General features: G+C 43.5%; 1 protein-coding gene across 1 annotated transcript; it reads left to right on the top strand.

Annotated features, from left to right (window-relative positions):
* The first annotated feature begins 364 nt into the window (after nucleotides 1-364).
* lgr4 (leucine-rich repeat containing G protein-coupled receptor 4) lies at nucleotides 365-22,795 on the top strand. The gene is made up of 18 exons (XM_037484465.2): nucleotides 365-1,199; nucleotides 7,375-7,446; nucleotides 10,293-10,364; nucleotides 13,014-13,085; nucleotides 14,971-15,186; nucleotides 16,269-16,340; nucleotides 17,110-17,178; nucleotides 17,486-17,557; nucleotides 17,782-17,853; nucleotides 17,975-18,043; nucleotides 18,125-18,196; nucleotides 18,461-18,526; nucleotides 18,690-18,761; nucleotides 18,850-18,921; nucleotides 19,077-19,202; nucleotides 19,516-19,613; nucleotides 20,254-20,307; nucleotides 20,405-22,795. Exons 1-18 carry the CDS (start codon nucleotides 1,018-1,020, stop codon nucleotides 21,817-21,819), a joined length of 2,943 nt encoding a protein of 980 aa, XP_037340362.2. The 5' UTR covers nucleotides 365-1,017; the 3' UTR covers nucleotides 21,820-22,795.
* The last annotated feature ends 1,776 nt before the right edge of the window (nucleotides 22,796-24,571 follow it).

Below are 24,571 nucleotides of genomic sequence, written 5' to 3' on the forward strand. Positions count from 1 at the left end.
ATAATAGTGTATCTTTTGCTTTTTTGTGTTCATATACGTTTGAACGTATAACTTTTATTATAACAGGGTATGCTTTACAAGACAGCTTTGCTTAGTAAAATAGCCACTTCTTGCTATTGGTACTTAAACTCAAACAAAGGCTCTGAACATTTATCCACACGTTAACCAACTACTTTTGAAACCCAGGCCAGTTGATTCAAAATAAATTACCCAATGCATTAAAAAGAAATTACCTAATGCATTACCCCCTTACGGGACCCCCACAACAGTGCCCTCCCCCCCCCCTCCCCCCAGCCAGCGAGTGTGCAGCGGCTGGCACTCCGACATGGTGGTGCAGGTCTGGAGTGTTGCACAGGCCCAGTGCTGCAGGGTGTCCGGTAGGGTGCCTGCAGAGCTACGAGCACGCTGCTGGTGTCAGGAGCACAGCAGCGGAAAACTGGTCGGTGCTTCTTCTGTGAGGAGACAAACACACGTTTCACCGCCACCGAGTCAGCGGCCGGTTAGCGACGCGTTAGGAGACGCCGCTCGGTTTGTGTTGTTGTTGTTGTTTTGGTGGTTATTTAACGGGACACCGCGTGATACGCAAAGGTAGCCTACCGCTCCTGCCGTGAGCTCTGCTACTTTACTTCCAGGGACTCGTACGACACACGCAAACACACACACGCGCGCGCGCGCACGCACGCACGGGGGCTGAGCGATGTTCCGCGGGGAGGTGAGCCGCTCGTCCTCGAGCACAATGCGCGGGTGTTAACGACAACGCGTTTACGTGGATGTTGTTGTTGTTGTTTTTTCGTGGCGCCGGTGAACGTACGTAGCGCCCGGGCGTTTTACGTGTTGTTTTTGAAAACGCGTCGGTTTAACGCTTCATCTCTTCATGCCTCAACCGACCAACCACACGAGAAGTCGACGTCCGGAATAAATTAAACCACAAAGAAAAGGCCTTTTTTTTGGGCTTTCTTTTTCCCTCCCCTCCGACTCCTTCTTCATCGCGTTCACCTGAACCAGACGAGGGGGACAATGCGCGTGGATTTGTTGTGGATGTGTCTGTGGTGCTTCCTCCGTCCCGGTGCCACCGGTCAAGGGCAGTCGACGGCCGTGTGTTCGCCCTCATGCAGCTGCGATGAAGACGGGGGTGCGGACTGCTCCGGGAGGGGGCTGACCAGCGTCCCCGCCGGGCTGAGGGCTTTCACCTACTACCTGTAAGTACCTGGGCTCATCCTCCGGGGACCACGACCTCGGGACTTCTCTGAGCGCGTGCGAACGCCTCCCCGTAAGAAGGCCCGTGTTTACATGGCGAGTGAATCACGAGCATTCAACAGCAGGCAACTTTTCTACTAATGGGCCAGCGCAGGGGGATAATACACATAAAGGCCTAATCAAGATGTTAAGAGGAGTGTAGGGGTTTTAGTCGTCCTTCTTGTGCCGCAATACTCGGGGTTCAGTTAAATATTTACACAGATGTAGCTTGACAACTTGGACAAACTTTCTGTTGCAGCCTACAAGTAAATCATTTTTAGAAAAGTTATCTGCAGTCCTTTTGGTTATCGATTATTCAGATGTATTTATTTTTTAAGCAAAACTGAATAACTTTTTCCAATTTCAGTAAATCAAACTTGTCTATTTGATTCTTAACTTTATATTATAGTAAATTGAAATATTTGGAGGTTATGGATAATCTTGTACTCTTAGACATTACAACTACTTGTTTAAGATTTGTATACTGAACAAAACCCTCGCCACATTCAATAATGAGAACGAGAAAAATTGTTAGTGGCCATATTTTTGAAATGTCACCCACAAGTTTCCGGAGCCGACTTGCTGTCTACATTTATTCTTTTTTTTCTTCTCAAAACTGTTCAAAAATCTATTACATGTGGATTTTCATAATGAGTTTCAGCTCTAAACATGTGTCATTTCCCACCACTCTTATCACCAATAAGATTTGGGTTTTCGAGCAGCATCCACACGTCTCCTCAAACGGTTAAATATATTTTGTCCAGCAGCAGGTTGCGTGTCACAGATATTTTAGGGATCCCTCAATAAGTCAGTTTGGTGAAATGGTACGTGACTGAACCACAAAGTAAAGTTGTTGAGTTCAACATCGGGGCCAGATTTGGTTGAGTAACGCTGAGTGGATCACAGCCAGCATTGTGTTTAATACGAAATACTTAATCCATTCTCGCCACAAGTCTGATTACGAGTTTAACGTCTGTGTCATGCAAGGGAACACGTTTCTTTTAATATGAAGTGAAGCATGTGTGCACCAGGCAGGTCTGGTTTTATGGTGTGGTGCAGATACAGTTGATGATTGCCCCATGAAGAAACTCCTCAGTTTGTTGCACAACCTCTGAGTTAATCATATACCAAAGTAACCACCTTGGAAACAGCATTCAGAACACTAATCTGTTGTGGCATTTTGTTATTACTATTCTCTCTCAAAAAACAAATAAAAGGAGTTTCGACTTAATTGAAATGTGATATTTGCAATGGACTTAAGTCATAGTCACCTTACCTTAAAGTTTTAAAGGTTTATTCTTGTTTGAAGCTACCTCTGTGCTGTTTTTTGTGCCAGCTTTTTGAGAATAATGGCCAAATTCCAAAAACTACTACTCCGAAACCAATATGTTGTGAAACTTTAATTCACCATTGGTAGTGTTGGTTTAAGTAAACAGAAGTAGTGGATACATATCTCAGGTTCTCAAGGCATGTCACAATAAGGTCCACGGCTTACAGCTGAGACTGTCACCATAATTCTTCCTTATTATGGGCAGTCTGACATCTAGATCACAACCCAATTATATCTTAATCCTTTTGTGGATTCTCTGTGGGCTTGTTTTATGCCACATTATTAAACAGTTGCTTTTTTTCATCTGGGTTCTGCACATGCGTGTTTAAATGCTCCGCGACAAATTGTAAGTGTTCATACTGCCTCATATATTTGCTTCAAAAATATGTGAAAGGTTGTTTGTTCCTCTCCCCGTCCTACTCTCATTTGTTCTCCTGGTCTCTTGAACTTAAGTTGTCCTCTCCCACTCCCTTCGTCTTTTGTGTGTCGAGCACTGGGGTTAGGGATCATGATGGATTAGTGAGACGTATCGCAGCTGCAAGGGCTCCTCTCGGGGCTAATGGAGCCACAAAGGTTTGCTGATGTGTAAAAGGAGAAAATAAAACAAAAAACATCACCATATGAGTGTTTTGTCATTACAACATTGGAACTGGACTATACAAGTATACATATGGCGAGATACTGAGAAAAGAAGTGCCAACAACCGGAAGGAAGGTGCAACCTTTGTAACACTGCTCGGAGACCAAGAAGTCCTCCATACAAGGACAAATATTACCGGTACCTCTGTTCCTTTTGCTTTAGTCAAAACTCATGGCGAAAGAAGAGCTCACACTTTTTACAATGAATCATGTGACGAGATTGAAGTGGACCCTCGCCTACAGGCCAAAGGGGCTTGAGTTTTGGCATCTGTAACGGAATCAGCCCTGTTACAGACACACAAATGGGAGAGAAAAAAGGAGCCCCCCCCTCAGCCAGTAACAAAGCAAGCACTCCTTTTGAAGGTATGTACCGTACCTGCCACAGAGTCTCTGCACGCGACACGGTGTCTGCGTCAACTCCTGTGCGTTTTCAGAGAGCAACGGACTGCGTCTCAGTTGTGTTTGGTCTTTGCATACCTTCGGGAGAGAGGAGGGGTGGCGTCGGGGGTCTTGCACGCTGCTGCTGGAGCTTGCCGGCTTCACCATCGGTGCCCCCAATCCATTTTTAACTGAATGATACTTTTGTTCTTGGTCAGCAGAGGTGAAAGGAGCCAGTCAGTGGTTCCCACTCCCCAAACAGGATGACTTGTGGATGGGAGAATGTTAAGGCCCCCCCCCCCCCCCCCTCTAAGTCCCCAACACTGTCCTCCACTTATAGACCTATTCCCTTCCCCCCATCTCACAGTTTCTAACTGCTAACGGCCACCGGTTTTCTGAATCTTGTCCCAGTATTTAAAAAAACAAAACCTTGCCATGCTAGTTAGTTTTTACTGATGACTGCTTGCCTCAAGACACAGACTAGCATGTATTGTGGGACTCATAAGATGGACAAGTGAGAGGGGATATAAGAGTTTAAAAAAATACAAAAAAATAGCTTGGAATTCATGATGATTGAAATTCAATTTAAAGCTTAAAGCAGTCATTTGTCATGGGTACCTCTATCCTACAGGTACTCTTAGGGAGCCAACATAACCTTAAGTTTAGTATTTTCCTAAATGGAGCAGAAGATCGCTACTACTTTCAAATTCCACCGTTGATCCACAAAATAACTGCTCAGCCTCACAATTGCTCTATTTTTGTAGTATAACAAAGATAAGTTCATTTCTAAATGTTACATATTAATATACGTTTTATTAACTGTTGCTGGGTCAGCCACTCTATGTTTGATAATGCTGACTCAATTCTGACAACTTTGCATAGCAATGGTTATTACAGCATACTGTACCCATGGTGTAATGCTGAAAGGCCTGGGAGTGTGCTGCCACAACAGTTTAATTATTGCTTTCACACAGCATCGCTGATTGCATGTTTGGAGGAAATTATTATGCATTGCACAACTGGCCTGATGTGATTCATTATTTGCAAAGGTGATGCAGCTGCACTTCTCCTGTTGAAAGAAGAAACGTAACCGATTGTTATGCTGGAAGACACACAATTTCTAGAAAAGGTCAATCGAATGGAACTTGGTAAGATGTTGCATTTTGCGATAACAGTGTTTTCCCTACTATAGAAGGAAGAGCATTTGAGGAGATGGATTTGGGAGTTCGCACGTTGACTCAGTAGCTCTATCTGCTTTCTAGTCGTCATTAGAGGCCAGAATGTCACAACGAAGTTTACTCGGACTGCAGAATCTTTGCTTTTGTTTTGCCCTCTGTGCCACACAGGCTTGTCTTATGAAGTGCTGCACAGATGGTTGTCCTTCTAGTGAAACGTCCGGCAGGAGTCATTGAACTCAAGTTATGTCACTGTGGTTTCTTCTTTCTTGGCCTAAACCTCTGTCGGACTCCGTTTCCTTTTAGTTTGGTGAACAGATTTGTAAAGGTCTGCCTTGCAGGCGTTACGCTGTGAGGTTGTCTGTCCGGAGGTTTGTACACTGCGACTCGAAAGTAGTCTTTTTATATTTGGTGGAAACCGCCACCTGGATGCAAGATGGCTACTGAATAGATTTTAGTGGTCAGAAGTTCAGATGACTGCGACCGCACGTCTGCCCCTGTCGCGTTCCTGTGAAAGCAATGTCTCAAGAATGTCTTGAGGGAATTTCTTTTCATTTTTGGTATGAATTCCCACTTAAGGATTAACTGATTAGATTTGTATGGTGGAAGTGTGAGTTCACTTTGACTTCACATAACTTTGCCATAACTTAAGAATGTGTATCCTAATTTGAATCATTCACACAAATGCTTAATTAAGGGCATTTTGGAGGAATGTAAATTGAAAGATTGACGTTGGAAAACAACGGCCACGCTGTGATTCTAGTTTGCTTTCACAAAGTCTATTTTGTTCTTTGAAATAGATTCACGCAGATTCCCAACAAACACTTTTTTTAGATACAGTTATTGGATGCAAAAGTTGATTAACAACTGAGCTGTCTGTAAGTGTGGTTATTCAGTGGATGTGTAGCTTTGTAAACACAGCAGGTCAGGACTTACAACTGCAACTGGCAGCAGATATTTGCTTAATTTCCGTGTATTATACTATAATAATAATCATCATTTTATTAATATGCGGAAGGAAATGCTTCATATTTCAATTTTTTCCACCGCAGGTTAAGACTTTGAAGTTGCGCATGCGTCTTTGGTAAAGGGTTGGTTTTAGAAGAGTTATTTGATTTTGTTTCTGCAGATCATTTAAATCTCACGTTGGTTTGAAGGAAGTGTCACACAGTAACTACAGAGATCAATGGGCACCGTCGCTGCAGGGCAGAAAGCAAACCGTTTTGTGTAGACTCATAAACACCCAGTGAATGACCTTTGTATCTCATTCATTTGGAATTAATAACACTAAACAAAATGCATCATTTCAGGATATGACCATATGCCTTTCAATCATTAAGTGTTATTTCCCCCGGGAAATATTTTTGATTTATGACACTAAACTGTGTTTTAAAACTACTAGGTAAGCTGGTTCCTAAAAACGTTTATTTTGTAGTTTTTCTGTGTTGACTTACTCTGAAATTGACTAGTAGAATATATTCAGCCTCATTTTCCTTTTTATCAAAGCATACTTCCAAGCTCTGAGATGCTTTCTGCGCTTCCCGCTAGAAACCAGCCAAATGGCACATGGGATAGAAATTTACTTGTTTGTAGAAGCGTTTCTGCTCCAAACCATTTATCACAGCTGCATTTTTAGTGTCCCCTTCAATCTATCTTCGCACAGACAGGCCAGGAACTTGATGAGTAAAGCAGCCAGACACAGAGGGAGGGAGGGAGGGAGGAAGTGTGATCGAGCCATGCAGGCCTCTCGTTCTCCCCGGCCCTGCATGTGGTTCAGACCAGTCAACAGTCTGCAGTAGATTTAGTTTAAACGGTTTAAAATGTGGTTAGGGATGTGTTCATCTGACCACTAGTGGTGGCAGATCTGCAGCAGTGGTTGCAAAGCTCCACCAAACATGTTGTCTGAGTAAAATTAGATTAGATAGATTTAGATATTAGATTTATAATTAGATCCAGGGCTGATTTTGCTCACACTGGTCTACTAAATCACCCTGGGATAGCATCTTTGTCCTATTTTAATGGGAAGGTGCCTTGCTTTAAAACATTTACAGTTGAAAATGCGTTCAAAAAATAAATAAATAAAAAATCTAAACCCCAAATTAACTTTGTGGGGAAGCAAATCAAGTGCAGTGTGCATATTTTTCATGCTGCTACATGCCTTTACTTGAAAGATAGTTGGAAAAAATCAAGATCCCTGAGGCTAGAGAGAAGGGTTTTTTGAAGGAATTCATGCAGGCACAGTCAAAAGACTTGAAACTGCCAATGAGGGATGTGAGACACATTTACCCAATTGGTTGTATGCATCAAGTTGTGATGTAAATAAATAAACTGTACTGTATCATACATGCAATGGTTAGGTTGCTAAAAACACCTCGTTCAAAGAGGATTATGTCAGTTTGTACAAATACTTGCACTAAGGCTTCACAATTACAAAAGCATGTTAATCGAAATAGTTTCAATGTGTTAAGTCATTGTTAAGTGAGAATAACATATGTCCAAGTAGCATCAATGAAAAACCCTTTGTAAAAAAAGGAAAAGTGTACTAGGATGATCTGTTGGAAACAGCTTGTTTAAAATATGAAGATTGTACTCTCTAAATGATTATTTCTTCCCACAGTGACCTGAGTATGAACAACATCACTGAGCTTCCAGCATTTGTATTCAAGAACTTCCCCTATCTGGAAGAACTGTGAGTACATGCCCATTTTTTTCTTTTGCTAATGATCTATTTACTCTGTACAATGTTGACATGAGGGCTTATGATATGCACCTGGGAATGTAAGATTGTGCTGCAAAGCACACAGTATAGGTGCACGCCATGCCCTTCTTCTCAGCTGAAGAAGATAAGTGTAGCACTACGCCAGGCTACGAATCACTCAACCATTCATGAATTGAACGAGGGCGGCTAAAAAGGTGCAGCAAAGCTAAAAAAAAAAAAAAAAGGTGAGGTGAGACGAGACCATGTATTGAAGCTACGGTCACGTGACATCCTGTGTGGATTCTTGCTTTTAAGAGATTATCAGGGTGGCAACCGCACATCTGTACTCTGGTGCTTTGTTGAGCGGCGTACATCTAATCTTAGTGGGTGCTTGTTATTTCTTTCCTATTTAAACACTCCGCTGTCTGGCTCTGTGCTGCTGGGAGTCCGAGATAAAATCTGTCTACCTGATATCGGGTAACATGCGGCCCTGAGAAAGCAAAATGACCACTGAGTGAACAAACTCCAGCAGGTTGCAGCTCCACTTGGCCTATTGTGGCCTTGTTTCTTTGGCCCTTGTGCGCCTTTCAGCCGGCCGGGTCTTCGGCCTCTTCTTTTTCCAAAACACCACTCCAATCTGTTTTTTCGAAAAGGCAATTTACTTTTCGTCGCATTGTGTGGAGGAATGCAAGGCAGGAAGGAAGAGGGCACAACAATTGTTTCCATGGCAACCTGGCTGAAACAAAAAAACACCCAGCCTCGCTGCAACTCCTTTCTCATCTGAGGTCATCGTGATGGATGGGCTGTCGACGGCGTGTCATCCATTGACATAAACCCTCTGTTCATGTGTGTTTGTTTAACCGTTTTTTTCTGGGAACAAATCTGCAGGCTTGTCTCGGTGAACTTTGGCAGATGACTTTTTCGCTCCAGGGCTGCAGCAGTGTCAGTGAACCAGAGCATGGGCCCTGAGGGCAAAGACAAGGAGAGAAAGAGCTGACATAGAAGGAGATCAGGGGGAGAAAAGAAAGTGGGACGTCCTCACACAGGACATGAGCGGAGACGAGGGAGGAATATTCCCTCCTCCATAGTCACGCAAGATCCTCTGCTCTCTTTCTTTCTTGCCGAAGGCATCACAAAGCTCCGCAGACGCGTTGACAGATAGTCTCTGTCTCCTTTGCAGTTTGTTTATAGTCTTGAAATGACCTGCAACCGATAGGCTCCCTACTTGTCTTCAGTAAAATGCAGTAATGACATCTGGGTCCACATTTCGAATGGTTGTCATTTTAATCATGTGGGATATTACGTGTGCTATAATTAGATTTATCTTGTCTGAAATTCTAATCCGTAATCAATCCTAAAAAGCCCCAGTACAATTGATCCTTAATACAATAACCATAATGTAGCATTAACTGTATTCATGCACCGATGCAGTCGTAGTTAACATCTACTCCCGATCAATGTACATTACAACAAACAACAAAACCGTGCAACACAAGTTTTAATTTTTTCAGTTCATTTAACCAGGAAAGTGTCGATCTGATGGGATATATGTGAAAATCACTTTTACTTTTACTTCTGTAACCAGAGACACCTTAAATAAATCCTCTCACTAAACAACTCTAACATTAAAATAATTAAATGAGTAATAAGAATATATCTGCATTGCCAAAATCGACATAAATGAAATGAACGCACTGCTACCTGTACCAACATTGGTACAAAAAGGTGTGCCGCCAGGGAGTGCTGCTTTTTTTGCTTTTTTCATCAAAATCTAATTCCTGAATACCTTTAATTATTTGTTGACGGCAAATAATGTTTGTTGCTCATGGACTCATTATTTCTGTGAATTTGCTATTGCCAAAGAAAGACATGTCAGAGTGGTGTTGCCCAAGGAGAGGATTAAGTCTTTCCTCAATGAGATTTAAGAACATTCTTCTTTCCTTGTTTAAGCCTAGGGGGACATGTACTGAATTTGTTGAAAGATGCAAGAGGAGGAGAAGCTCCTGATGGATATCTGAATTATTTGTCAAACCGTGTTTCCATGTGGTGCTTAGCGGCTTGTGACTTTGATTGCCTCGTTTACGTTGCGTAAGCTCTAATGGAATTAAGTCTGAACGATGTTCGTCATATCGGTCGCTGTATTTAACGTTTTTGTTTGCGGCCATTGTCCTTTTCATATGTGGAGCAGAGTCGTCACTGCAAGTATAACTCACGTGCTTCATGTAAGATGTCCGCCAACGGGGGATTTTTGACAACAGCTCTCTTTGGAGGGAATTCTTACTTCTCAGACTCTATTTGCTAAATCTTTTGCTAATCTCTAAGGATGTAATACTCAGGGTGCATGTCCCAGTCAGCCAGTCCCATGCTTATTTACACCCTTTCCTCTGGACTTCCTGTTCCCAACAGGAAAAGGAGGTGTGCCCTTAGTCTAAAGTAATTCATGCATGGACGGAAGAAGCTTCCCACTGATAAATGCTAAATGCAGGAGAAGACCGTTATAAGGCGGGACTGCTTGTGCCAGCCTCGGATGGGTGAATGGGTTTTTCACACACTGACTAACAATGGTTGGGAGGTTCAGTGAGGGGCACTAAAGAGGGGATATTCAGGAACAGCTCTAATCTCTTGTGTGTGACAGACTAAGTGACAACAGGCCATGGCACAGACACTTGTCGTTGACACCCAGGGCCTCATGTTCCGCTCCAGAGCTGGAACCTTTACTACTGAAGCACATGATATGGAGGGGCTCTTTAAATTGCTTTAATTAGAAATATATCTTGCATCTATGACTCATTTTAGAAATGTCCTAAATATATTTCTGACTCTTTTTCTTTCCGCAGACGACTTGCAGGGAATGACCTGTCATTCATCCACCCTGAAGCCCTCTCTGGACTGCATCAGCTCAAAGTCCTGTAAGCATACTGCCGCCACCACTACCGTCAACACACACACACACACACACACATACAAACACACACTCGTACACAAACATACCTACAAATTATTTTGGCTTATTACCACCACACCGCAGGTGTTGAATATTTCAGTTGTGCTGTCAGTAATGGCCACAATAAGCACAGTTATACATTTAAATCCACCCTGGGAGACTAAATGCCTTTTTACATCTCTGCCATCACTACATAGGGCTGGGAAAACACCCAATTTAGAAATTGCCTACAAAAAAAAATTGTTTTGCATAATTTACATTGGGTAGCACTCCCTGGTGTGCTTGTACAGACTCGAACACATTGAACAAAACACACCCTGTTTATTCTGCAACAGGACAAAAGTTCAGAGTCCTGTTGATCTACAGGTGAGGTCTTGGTGACATGACTGAAAACACAAACACATGGAGGCATGTTATATGCTTCTCATATCAAGTGAAAGAGGGACATTTGTGTGCAATAGCAGCAGTACAGTAAATCAAATGAGAAAATGAAAGATGCACACTATATACACAGTACAGTAAAATAAAATATCAGATCAGAAAATATTGAATTAAAGTGAAAGTTAAAATTAAGTTAAGACAGAAGTACAATGTTTGGATCAAACTATGGATCAAACTGTTGTACCTGCAGTAGGCGTGAAGAGTGGTCCGGGTTGTCCAATATGGACAACGTTTTTTTCAGTGTCCTCCTCTCCACCACGTGTTCAAGATGCTTTTGTTGGCAGCCGATGATGGAGCTGGCCTTCTTCACCATACTTCTTAAGGCTGTCCAGCCTCTCCAGCACCATCATCACACGGGATGTGAGGGAAACTGGTTGATAGTCGAGGCTAGATGGAGGCTAGATGGAGTTGACTTCTTTGGTACAGGGCTCAGGCACGACGTCCTCCACAGCACCGGGACTTCCGCCAGCTTCGGGCTCAGGTTGAAGAGACGTGGCAGGACTTTAGACAGCTAGATGGCGCAGGTCTTCAGTACTCTGGGGCTGATGCCATCAGGTCCTTCAGCTTTGCCTTAATGGTGTCTTTCCAGCAGTCGTCTGGAGGGGGGGGGGTGATGTGTATGGGAGACGGCCAAAGACTTTGAACTAAACCTATTGAAGAAGCGGTTTAGCTCATTGGTCATCCCAAGGGAGCCCCCCTGCCTGCCCCTCCCTTACCTTGCTCAGCTGGAGTTTGGTCTCCAGCTTCCTCCTGTAAGAGTCCTTGCGCTCCCTGAGTCTCGCTGGACTCTCCTGAGCTCCTCCCTGTCTCATGACCTGAAAGCTGCCTTCTTCTTGTTAAGGAGAGCTTGCAAGTCACTGGTAATCCATGGCTTGTTATTAGGAAAGCATCATACATTCCTGGTTGGTATGGTGGTTTGTTCAGAGTTTTATATATTCGGTGATGCTGTTGATATCCTCCACATAGCACATCCCAGTCCGTTGACTCAAAACAGTCCTGCAGGGCATGCTTTGCCTCCAAAGGCCACCTCCTCAAAGCCTGAGCCTCTGAACCAGAGGAACGTATTTGGGTGTCAGCAGGACCAGGTTGTGATCAGACCTGCCAAGGCACTATATGCATTCATAGCATTTGCATACAATAGGTCCAGAGTTATATTATTCCGCGTGGGGCAGTATCCAATGTGTGATTAAAGTCCCCAAAAATGCACTGGGACTCTGCAATCCAGATACAGTGGAGTGGACGGTGTCCACTGCTGCTTCTTTGTCAGCTGGCACCTAAACAGTGACAATGATGGCAGACAGGAACTCCCTTGGCAAATAATATGTACGCATCCTAAGGGCTGACAGTTTGATGTACGGGCTGCTGAAGCGCTCCTTCGTGCACACGTGGTCGGGATTCCACCACCTCTCATTCACCCACACGGCACGCCGCCTCTCTTCTCACCGCTCCGTGTAGCGTCTCAGCCCGTCCGAACAGTTCTGGAGCACCAACGCACAGTGATTAGCCACATCTCCGTGAAACACAAGACGCACACGGAGGTCCCTCTCAGACTTTACCAGCGCGCTTAGCTCATCCGTCTTATTCGCCAACGACCTCATGTTCCCCACTATAATCACAGGCACCAAGGGTCTGTACTTGCTCTTCTTAGCGCTCCGCTCAGCACCCGACCTGCACCCCCGAGCCCTTCTCCGCAACCCCACCGGGATCAAAGGCCTGGCGCCAGGCAAAAGCCGCTGTTTGCTCAGCGCAATCAGCCGATGGCAGACGTAAACAATGGCCTTAATGTGAAGGCTCACGAACGTTGCAAAGGTAACAGAGAAGCCACGAGAAAGGTATACAAAATGTTACAGTGCATTGTCAGGCCGTAATGTAGACCATACGTGATAGAAAATTAAAATAAGAGAGGAAAAATAAAGTGAAAAAGACAATGAAATAACACAGGGATCTTGGACTGGGTTGTAACCACACAGGTGAATGGTGAAGTTTTTTTTACAAATGCTGATACCATGTAAACATGAATACAATTGTATTGGGTTTTATAAGTGAACATGGGACCCTTCATAACCATCATAAATCATCTGCCCATCAACAGTATCACGAATAAGGAAAACTCCATGAGAACATGTTGTGATTTGATTTGGGATGAAGTCTTCTTTTTGCCTTTTACTTGCAGAATGCTTCAGAATAATCAGCTGAAGACTGTGCCCAGTGCATCCCTGAAGACTCTACTTTCTCTGCAGTCTCTGTAAGTCATATAACTCACACACAAACTAAGAACCCTGAGTTTCAAGTGGACCTTTCCTTCCCGCATTTCCTATATTAGGGAGGCACTGCCTGCTAACTTGGGGCAATGATGTCACACCAATCACCTGATTTTGGACAGTTGCTCACAAAGATAATATTAAAAGCAACAGGAGTACTAGAGAACATTTTTTTTAATCAGCTGAAAATCGGCAGATTTATGGAGAAATCGGTCTCTCGGAAACAGAGTTTATTTTGAGGTCACAGATTTCTCAGTCATACGAGATGCATCAAAGGTTCGCCAAGATGAGATCAGTATTTGGGCTTTAGCTGAGCAAATAATTTAAAGCAGTGTTTAGAATATTCATGGATATTTGTACTCCACAACTAGAAATGTCTAGAAAGCATTGATTGGCATTTGTTTCATGATCCTTTGGGAATGAATCCCAATGATTTTCATGTATTTTCACAATTTTTATGTTTACATTTGTCCAATTCTGAAATTGCACTTTTTGTCAATTTGGCTCAAAGGCGCCACCTAATTACGATTAAACAGCCTTTTTAGCTTGGATGTACACTGTTGAAGATGTGTGTTGAAAATTCCTGGCAAACACTAAATAATAAATAATAATTAATTAAATAATTTCTTTGCGCCAACTAACAGAAATAGCACTTCTTTGCGCCACGTTTTAATTGAATTCCAACTAGAAACAACAAAACGCATTGTGTGTTAAATCATCTGGCACCACAGTTCCTAGTGAAGTCCATGTTGAGCATCAGATTTCTCCAGCTGACAACATTCTTGTAGTTAGCAGTTGTTTAATGTGTAACATTCCGTTTGAATGCCATCGTATGAGAGTAAACACTTACCTCTTCCTCCAAGTTGAGAAGACCTTTTTGAAATCTCAATCATTTACTCAAGATTTTGTTGATGTCATCCAGGGGCGGTTCCACTCATAAGATGTACTTTGCTCTTGCTGCAGTGTATGTTGTGCACTAAGCCCGGCCATAGCCCTGTGCAAATGTAGGTCAGCCTTATTCAGCATTCTTCTCCTCTTAACTTTGCTCATCAGTTGGATTGTGGAGGTTGCTGGAAACTTGTGCTTTTCCACGTGTTTACTCTCGACTGTGTCCCAATTTCCTCCTCGACTCGCCCTCAGTTTTTTGCATCGTTTTTTAGGCAACTATTAAATGTCACTTTTCAATGCTACCAAGATACAAGCCTCTATTTGTCATCTCAAGGAACCAACAGAGGAATTAATCCAGCTGGAGAAACTTGCTGAAAGTCCAGCTTTCAACTATTATCACCCCTCTATAACCCTCCCCTTGTCCCTTGCTTCCCCTCTTCTTTTTTCAGACGCTTTTCTTTCTTTTTTTAACAGATGTCTTTTCTCTGTGAGGGTTTTAAGGTCTGTTGCTGAAGTAATATGCTCTGACACAGCCAGTTCTCAGTTTGTATAAAGTTTTAGAGAGCCGTATGTCAATCAAGACTATTTTCCTTCCAGCCCAGACACTTGAGGAATTTTGAGGGAGGGTGAGACGCTCCGTGAGGGAGGACGGCAGGAGAAAAAAGGGTGGTCATTTAGAAAAGAACATTTGCGCATTCATAATTCTGCTGAAATGGAAAAGTCCTTTTATTCCACCGCGCTTTTGGGTCCTGATCAGAATGTCACCAACGTCACTGCTTAGTAGGACAAAAAAAACCAATGGGGAAAAAAAAAATCAATCAAAAATCTGGTTCAGCTGAAGAAAATAGTGTGATATGGGTCTTTTTAGATTGTTTTATTTGCCCTTTGTATTCCTAGCACGGCCACATGCCTGAAGTAATGTCATTCTACTTCTATGGATGTGGTGAAAAAGCACCTTTTGCCTCTTCCTCTGTTCTGCAGCCGGCTGGACGCTAACCACATCACTACTATTCCAGAAGACAGCTTTGAAGGCCTTCAGCAGCTGCGCCACCTCTGGTTGGATGATAACAACCTGACGGAAGTCCCGGTCGGGTCTCTGAGACACCAGGCCAACCTTCAGGCTCTGACGTTGGCGCTCAACCGCATCTCGTACATACCGGACAACGCCTTCGCCAACCTTACCAGTCTAGTTGTGCTGTAAGTAATAGCTTAGGTTCATGATGGAGATCCGCTCAATAGTGTCCCGGTACAACCGTTTACTGTACGTATGTTTCATCAATGTCAGCCTTTGTCCCAATGTGCAAGGTGAAAGAAAAATACAAAAGCCACAAACCACCTTGTGCACTCAGCTGTATTTTGCCTTTTTTCCGCCACCACTAAACAAAGCTTGAATGACATTTTTTTTAATTACATATAATGTAAAAAAAAACCTGGTGGTGTACCTTTTTAAAGTCTAATTAACACTGAAAGAAAACATTCTCGTGTTGACTCAAATAAGCTGAGGGAGTCGCTGGAGTCATTATGTGTTCTCACTTTTTACCACCAACAGACTGTGCCTGTTCTCTGCTCTAAATTAAATATTCTATTATTCCTATTTATTTTTCATGTATTATATGCATTATTCTGTCACCACAAATCAATGCAAAGTACCTCTCGTGGTTTCCTGCCGTAGCTCTGAATGTATCCTCTGAGCGACTGCAAATCAGATTCCAAACACAAACGCATTGTAGTATTTATTTCCACTGCTTACAGTTATTAAGTCAACAAAACGGGTAGACACTAATGCCCTGCTGTGTTTCTGCATACACTTTGCAGTGAAATATGCCATTGGGGTTTGAATGTTAACAACACTTGGAAAAAGTTGCTTGACTCCAAGCATTGGAGTGTAAAAACAGGATTACCTTGATGTTTTATACATAGAAGAGAGCTAAAACCTTCCATGGTACAAATATGTGGCAGAGTTGGAGTCTGTGGAACTGTTTTACATTGACACAAATACACACATTGAGTGGTATTGCTGCTGGGTTAGCGTAAACACGTCAGGGTAAACAGGAAGAAAAGACCTAACCAACCTATTAGGCAAGGATAGCTTTCTGCAGACACACACAGAGTAGAGATACCTCAATCACACTCTAAGCATTCAGTCTTTGTGGAACCCCTCACAAACGCTGCAGAGCAAGATCGAGATAAAGACCATGATGAATGTGACGGATTATTTAAAATCTGTCATGGTATGAAATCTCATAAATGTGTGTGTAAAACTGCTTCTGCTTTCTTAGACATCTTCATAACAACAGAATTAAGGAGATAGGAGACACCTGCTTTTCTGGACTTGTGAACCTGGAGACACTGTAAGTGCACAGTAGTGCGTGTGCGTGCGTATCAGAGTGTGTTTGCGCTTGTGTGAGTGTGTGCTAACGGCTCCCCACCCACCTCTGCTCCGGTCGTTCAGACATCATTGTGTCCACTTCCTCCCTTAATTGCTCTAAAGATAAATAAAGCAAAGCACATGATGCTTATCGAATCTGCCCTCCCACTGTTGAAACATGTTTTTGTGGCGTTCTAACCTCATGGCGAACAGCTCTGCTACAACACACACAGGCCTATATTCAAATTATTAAAGGCAGTTCTGCAACTGCTTCTAACGGCCTCTGGTGTTACGTTGTGTTTGTTTTGTGAGGAGGGAGGCGGTCGAGCTGCTGGGAAAGGAAGTCTCAGTAAGGAGCAGACTCTGCTTCCCCAACATGGACAAATGCAGTTGACATCAACATCAAAACGTTATATCTTTGAATTAATTATATCCTCTGTTGTTGGACAAAACAAGCAGTGCGAAGGTTGACTCTGTGTCTTTACACAATTCTTGACATTTAATGAATGAATAAATAATGAACAACATGAAACTTCCATGAAAACTTGAAACTAGCGATCAGTCGTTGGGAACATGTGTGGACAATGAGCATTTGTACTGGTTGGTTATGCATTGGATATTGCTGTTTAATGTCTAATCTTTATTTTTAATGTATCATTGATTAGTGGAATTGATTTGTTTGGCCAAAATGCCAGAACGAAGCAGTGACTTCCTGCATCTCTCTCTCTCTCTCTCTCTCTCTGTCATCCTAGAGATCTTAACTTCAACAACCTGATGGTTTTTCCTAAAGCAATAGCAGCGCTACCCAAACTCAAGGAGCTGTGAGTATATCGTTCCTCCTCCATTTTGTACCAACACTGAAGTCCAAAAGGAAAGGACCAGTTGACTGATCAGTAAAAGAAGGAAACCTTTACTATCATCTCGTTTATTATGTGATTCTAAACACACGCCTATCTGTCAAAGTAGCTCAGGACTAGGGAAGGGGAAAACTAGATGTTTATGTAGATGGTTATTTTTCGCAGCATTACTTTGGGTATTTCTTAAGCATACGTTAACTTATTCACTATGTCAGGCTTTCATATGGAGCAAAGTGTCTTCACACTGTGTCCTTGATGTCCTTTCCTGCAGCGGGTTTCACAGCAACGACATTGCCTCCATACCTGAAGGGGCCTTCCGTAACAACCCCCTGCTGCGAACCATGTAAGGTCAAACTCGCTGACACCACTCAGAAAACCGCCATAGCACACTAATAACGCGGCTTTGCACTAATGCCACTATGGACAGTGTGCTTACTGTTCAGCACACACACAGTATAAGCTGACCCTGTGAGCCTTCACCAGGGGAATGTCCAGAAGATGGTGCCATTTTTGCATAGTAAATGATTTAGTTTGCACTCTCCCCCTCTGCTCTCGCCTCCCTCCCAGACATCTGTATGACAACCCTCTCTCCCTGGTGGGCCCTTCAGCGTTCCAGAATCTGTCGGACCTGCACTCTCTGTAAGTCTCACTGTTCGGCAGGACTCCTGCCAAACAACAAAACAAAAATACAACTTAAGTCTGTTTTAAATCGATTGCAACTCATGCTTCGATGTTCTGACCTTGTGATTTTGTGTTTCAGGATGCTGCGTGGGGCCAGCATGATGCAGGACTTTCCCATCCTTACGTGGACTAATAATCTTGAGAGTCTGTGAGTGAATCTGGATCCAGCGTATTTATGCTTGTGATTACATGCGTCTCAGGATTGACTGATTAGACTTTTATATTTCAGGACGCTGTCGGGAACCCAGATATCGCTCATCCCCGCCGAGCTGTGTGAGAACCTCAAGTTGCTTCGAACGCTGTAAGAGACTTTTCCTCTCCTCTCCCGCAGAAGTGCTCAAATATTCTGCAAATAATTGTGCTCACTAAAGATTTAAGATCATTACAAACTTAGCAGGACAGTAGAAATGGTCGCAGTAGAGGTTGAGTTTTGACGCTGCTACAGACAGGATTTTGTTCACAATTCACAAGAAAGAAATGTGCAGCATTGTTAACTATCCAGCTTATCTTCTCTGTAAATAGACCTGCTATCTAATTGTTGAAGCCGTTTGTTTTCCTCCATCAGAGACCTGTCCTACAACGTCATCAAGGAGCTGCCATCCTTCCAGGGCTGCCTCAGACTGCAGGAGATGTGAGTGTTGGACATTTAGTCATCAGTTCATGCATCTTAAAATCTTAGACATCAGATTTTAAATCAAGATTAAAAAGTCATAAAGCTGTATCAAACAATTTAAGTATTGGAGAAAGTCATGTGTGGGTTTAAAATCTCTTTTCTTCTGGTTTTCAATCTACAGGAGCTTTCAACACAACCATATTCAACAAATTGATAGGGACACCTTTCAGGGTCTCTCCGGACTCCGTTTACTGTAAGTCCACTCAGTCACACGACCTGATGCTGAAGAAACAAATATGTGTGCGTGGATTGTGAGTTCACTGCGTTCTTTCTTCACGCAGAGACTTGAGCAGAAATGAAATCCGAGTTATCCACCGAGATGCTTTCCTTTCCCTCACTGCGCTGACTAACCTGTGAGTATGACTCATTATTATTATTATTATTATTATTATTAAGGACTGCTATGCCACCTCCGGTCGTGCTGAGTTCTTTGGTTCACATATCGTCACTCGGTTTTACTGACGTGTTCAGAATTAAAATGCTTGTGTATTTTTATATCATTGGACAGAGATCTGAGTATGAACTCTCTGGCCGTGATTCCAACCTCCGGACTGAGCTCTCTCAGTCAGTTGAAACTCTCGGGGAACATGCAGATGAAAAATGTCTTGACTGCAAAGAACCTGCCCAAACTGAGGTGAGGAAGGAGATCTGTCTTCTGTCGAGATCTGCTAGCTAAAGTGTTTTGTTTTTGGTGCTGACGATGTAATGGAGACGTCCTGTTTTTTTTTTTTGTTCATCCTCTGGGATTGTTCCTCACTCTTTCCTCATTGTGTGCCAGCTCTGCTCACTAAGACCAGAAAACGCACCTCCAAATGCCAGTGACTCATTGCCAAAGACCTTGAGCTCTGCAGGTCCATCAAATGTATTAGCAGACAGACGCGTTATGTATGCCTTTCGCCGAACACGATGCTCACAGCCTTCCTGAATAACCATTTGTTGATTTGTAGGTCCATCTCGGTGCCGTATGCCTACCAATGCTGTGCTTTCGTCGGGTGTGACTCATTGACGGGTTTGTCTGAGGAAAAAGACCCAAAGAAATCTGCAGGTGGGAATGCAGCAGTCAGTCTTTTCCTTCTAACACTTAACATGCTGCCTAGTATATTTTGTTATCGACACAAAATATATAAAAGAGTGGAGGTACATGAGCATATTAATATAATTCTTTCTTTCCAAACCACCGGATATGAGCTTGGATTATTGTACGTGTTAAGAGTTTTGCATGCTTTTCTTCCCCTGTGTTTCTATTTACATTGTGTATTTAGACACAGTGTATTTAGAGTGCAAATCTGTGCATATGTGCTGATAAATGTGATCTTTAGTCCAGCAGAGGAGACCAGTATATATCACATGCACATGCTTCAGATATGTTATTAATTGATGAAAAGATTACATTTTTTCAAAGTACATATTTAAAGATTCCCTATTTATCTCGCTTCAATTGGTCCAAAATGATGGTCAACGTGTCTTTGCTTTATGTGTAACATTTTTGCAACACCGTGGCAACTATTTGTTTGTTGATTGTTATGCTGTAGAATAAAAAAAATTGGAAGGACACAATTAACATACATGCATGCTGCATATAACCAATTACCGTCCCTATTCTAGCCTGGCTACTTTTTTCAATTAAGATCACATATTTACCATTTGTGTTTTTTTTTTAACATGGTATTTTTTTTTAATTGTAGGAGAGGAAGATGTGGAAAGGATTTCAATGATCATGCATTGCTCTCCTTCACCAGGTAAGCAACACTCAGCTTTTTCAAATATTCGGTCATTTAAATCTTTTTGGAAGAGCAAAAATTTAAATCGCTGAATCCCGATTGTTCCTGTCTCCAGGGGCCTTCAAGCCGTGCGAACACCTGCTGGGCAACTGGAAGATCCGTTTGACCGTCTGGTTCATCTGTCTGGTGTCCTTGGTCTTCAACAGCCTGGTGCTGGTGGCCACCTTCTCTCCCACGCACAGAGCCGCCGCGGGCTACTCCCACTCCCACTCCCCGACCGCGTCTCTTTCCCCAGCCCGGCTGCTGATGGGGCTCCTGGCGCTGGCCAACCTCCTGACGGGCCTGTACGTCGGAGTGCTCACCGCGCTCGACGTGGCCACCTGGGGCTCGTTTGCCGAGTTCGGTGTGTGGTGGGAGATGGGAGCCGGCTGTCGGGTCACCGGCGCTCTGGCCGTCTTCTCGTCGGAGTGGGCGGTGTTGTTGCTCTCGCTGGCGGCCGTGGAGCGCAGCGTGGCCGTGCGCGCCATCCTCGGGAAGGTGATCGTGTCGGCCAGGAGGAACGCCGGCCGCCGTCGCGGCTGCTGGAGAAGAGGTCGGCGCTTCGGCCTCGCTGCGGGGCTGCTGGGGCTGCTGGCCGCTGCCGGAGCCTGCCTCCCTCTGCTGACCTTGAGTGACCAATCCGCCTCTCCTCTCTGCCTGCCCTTTGCTGGTGGAGAGAGTCCGGCGCTGAGTGTCACGGTGGCTCTGGTGCTGCTCAATGCGCTGGCTTACCTGTTCACCGCAGCCGTGTACACCCAGCTGTACTGCCACCTGGGCAGGGTGGAGCTGGCCGACCCGGAGCAGACCGGTGCCCTGCGACACGTGGCGTGGCTCATCTTCACCAACTGCATCTTCTTCTGCCCCGTGGCAGCTTTCTCCTTCGCCCCTCTCTTGACTGGCTCCACAGCCGGCGGCCCGGAGATCGCCAAATCGGTCACGCTCATTTTTTTCCCGCTGCCCGCATGCCTGAACCCGGTGCTGTACGTGTTCTTCAGCCCGGCCTTCAGGGAGGACTGGCTGAGAATACGCGGCGTATCGACCAGCGAGGTGAAGGCCGGAGCCGAGGGCCACGGGGACGCCGGCGGCGGAGGGTCTGAGCTCACGGACGGTGGCTCCTCCTCCCACCTGGGCTTTGACTGCGGGATGTACTCGCAGCTCTGCGGAGAGACGCTTGTATGCGATCAGTGTGAGGCTGCGCTGCGTGCCAGGACCTGCTCCTCTCCGTCTTCCTCCGCAGTCTGCAGACACTTGATGAAGTCCCACAGCTGTCCCACCCTCCTGGCGGGGGGGCCGGCCGTCTGCCAGCGCGCTGAAGGGTTTTGGGCGGACAGCAGCACCCCCTCCGCTCAGTCTGAGTACGCGGACGAGGGGGACTCGTTTGTCTCGGACAGTTCGGACCAGGTTCAGGCCTGCGGCAGGGCCTGCTTCTGTCAGACCAGAGGCCTTCCTCTGGTGCACTACTCGTACAACATACCTCGGGTCAACGACTGAGGGCGCTTCAGAGCTCCATTGCGTCTGTGCACGGGTCTCTCTGTCATGTGAATTTAGGTTCTAAAAGAATACACAAACTATTTTTATATCCAACAACTAAATGTGCCAAGTACCCCGCTAACAGACTTTACAGCAAGCACTTATGTTTGTAAGCGTCGTGTGAACAGATGCAACCGATCATTTAAAGGGAACTTGGTGTGCTTCGGATTCTAGAGACCATTTCTACTTGAGCTGAACTGAGCACATAATGCGAAGAAATTGGTCGACAAAGGATCTTGCAGCATGAAACCTTGCCAGCAGTGCCTGCATCTTGCTTTTGATTGGATCTCATTAGTGTGTGTGTGTGTGTGTGTGTGTGTGTGTGTGTGTGTGTGTGTGTGTGTGTGTGTGTGTGTGTGTGTGTGTGTGTGTGTGTGTGTGTGTGTGTGTGTGTGTGTGTGTGTGTGTGTGTGTGTGTGTGTGAGAGAGAGTGAAAGATCGTATGATTTCTCTATTTTACCTGTGCTTACAAGCTTTTTAAATTTGAATTGTTCAACATCTTGTCAATTCTTAGGGTTTTATAAAAGCAAATGTTGATTTAAACGTTTTGATTCTTTTACATAAATGTAGCAAATGTAATAATCATACCAGACTTTCAGGTGGTGGTCACCTACCACGGGGTTATAATGTAACGTCAGCTGCCTGCCTGTGATTGTAATCTAGCTAGAATGGTATAAGTAAACACCACTCTATAATAAAACATGTCTTTGCTTTAATTTACTAAGACTAAGAATGTGATCAAAGTAGCAGATATCACTGTTATAGCAACGGCTATGCTTGGTGGCGGTGAACAATGTTATTTATTGTTTGATGAGCATGAGGGGGGGTGGTCGTACATAACAAATTACCCAAGTATTCACCAAAACAGCACTTCTCTTTGTCAAGTTCTGAACCAAAAACTAAAATATGTGTTTCAAGTGAATATTTTCACTGGTTTGTTTTTTAATCCAGGCCCCATTTTTCCCGAGTTTGGTTAATAATGAATAATGAAGCGTTTCAATAATTAAAATAAGACTCACTTTTATCAGATGGGCTTTTTAATTTGAGCTGTCAGAACTGTTGTAGTTGTTGCTCTGCTGATTACGGTGCGTTTAATAAGCAAGAGAATTCATTTACATATACTGTATGTATAATTCAAAAAATACAGTACGCTTTGGATTATCTGTTGAGGTTTGGAAACAAAGAAATTCCCCAAAACATTTTTATTTACACTTATTAAATGTATAAAAAGAGATTAGCTACATTTCTTGTTTAAAATCATTAAGCCAAGCTAAACACATAAATACCGTCCAATTTAAACACGTGAATATCATCCCATCCTCCCACTTCTAACAGGATGTGAGAGCAGCTGAAGAGTGGCTGCCCGCCGAGTGTTTTTAAGCCGTGCCCTAAAGTATAAAAATGACTTAAAGTTTAAATAAGCCTGATTATACTCAAGGTCTTTAAAGTATCTGTCAAGTGGGCCTTTTTTTCTTAAAAGCTCAACAGTGCAGTGATCTTGACCAAAATAAGGTGGCATATTGGTGTAAAAGTATAAAAATAGGCCACATGGGGAAAATCTGAGGATTTCTTGCCTGTGTTTTTGTAACCCACTTAGATATTAGGCACTTAATGTGTGTACATTCCCCTCTGGACTATCGTACAGGCCGCCAGAGGAAGAGCATTACATGGTATAGTATATTAAATCGGACATCTCTTCACCCTGAGAGGGTTTGAGTTTCAGTGTGCTGGAGAAGTGCTGCTCACTTTGAAGGCGGAAACGCCCTCAGAGCGTGTATCCACACGCGCACGTCATGGGAGTGCTCAGGAATTTAGGCAATGTCGGGAAACGTTTTCTTCATCCAACAAGACATTCTTGTGTAGTCAAGATGCACCGTTTCATTTTGATTGCATTTTATTTTCTGTTTCCAATGTAGGTGTGAACATTTTTGCACCAACCAAAATGTTGATTGTTTGAGATTTCCCATCTGGTGAAACAACCATTTCTTCTGTAGGTAGGCTCGTTTTTCTCTTCTTTTTTGTATTTGTATGTAAATTATTTGAAAGGAGTAATCGAGAATTGGATGCTATCTAGGAAGCTACCTCCTCGACTCTAGTGGCTTCCAGCAGTGCTTTGTAAGGACATGTTTTCTGTTGTTCTTTTTGTTGACATCATTTTAGACACATGCAAAATGTGGGAGGAATCTATGTACTGTATACTGTGATTGTATACTGTGATTTATTTTTAACCCAAATATAAACTATTTTTGTTTGATCTTTTATAGATACAAACTTTCAGAATAATACGGATCCACCTTAATTCCCACTAAAAATAAAATATTGTAGTTTTCTCTGTAAGATCTGTTATTTTATTCTGGTGAAGTAGAATGAAAATTCTATCAAATTGTGAATTAATAAAATTGAATTGAAATTGAAATGTTTATTTTTTACCTTTTCTGTTGACATTATCTTTAAGTTTTTTAATCATAGCCCAAACTATTTGACTTTTTAAATGAATCTCAAAATCTGATTGATTTTGGGACTGGAGGTAATGTAGAAGGTGCTGTTCAGTCAAATATTTCATTGCAGTTGTTTCTCAAACATCCGTCTGAGGCCCCTCAGTGGCCTCGTGGGAAGGCAGCTTGTTCTTTCAGCGGATGGAACGGTCTTAAACCGTCTCCATGCTCTGAAAATGTCCAGAGACGGACCGTCATCGAGACTCTAGACGGATGAA

Source organism: Pungitius pungitius, chromosome 4, assembly GCF_949316345.1.
Source record: "Pungitius pungitius chromosome 4, fPunPun2.1, whole genome shotgun sequence".
Taxonomy (NCBI): Eukaryota; Metazoa; Chordata; class Actinopteri; order Perciformes; family Gasterosteidae; genus Pungitius; species Pungitius pungitius.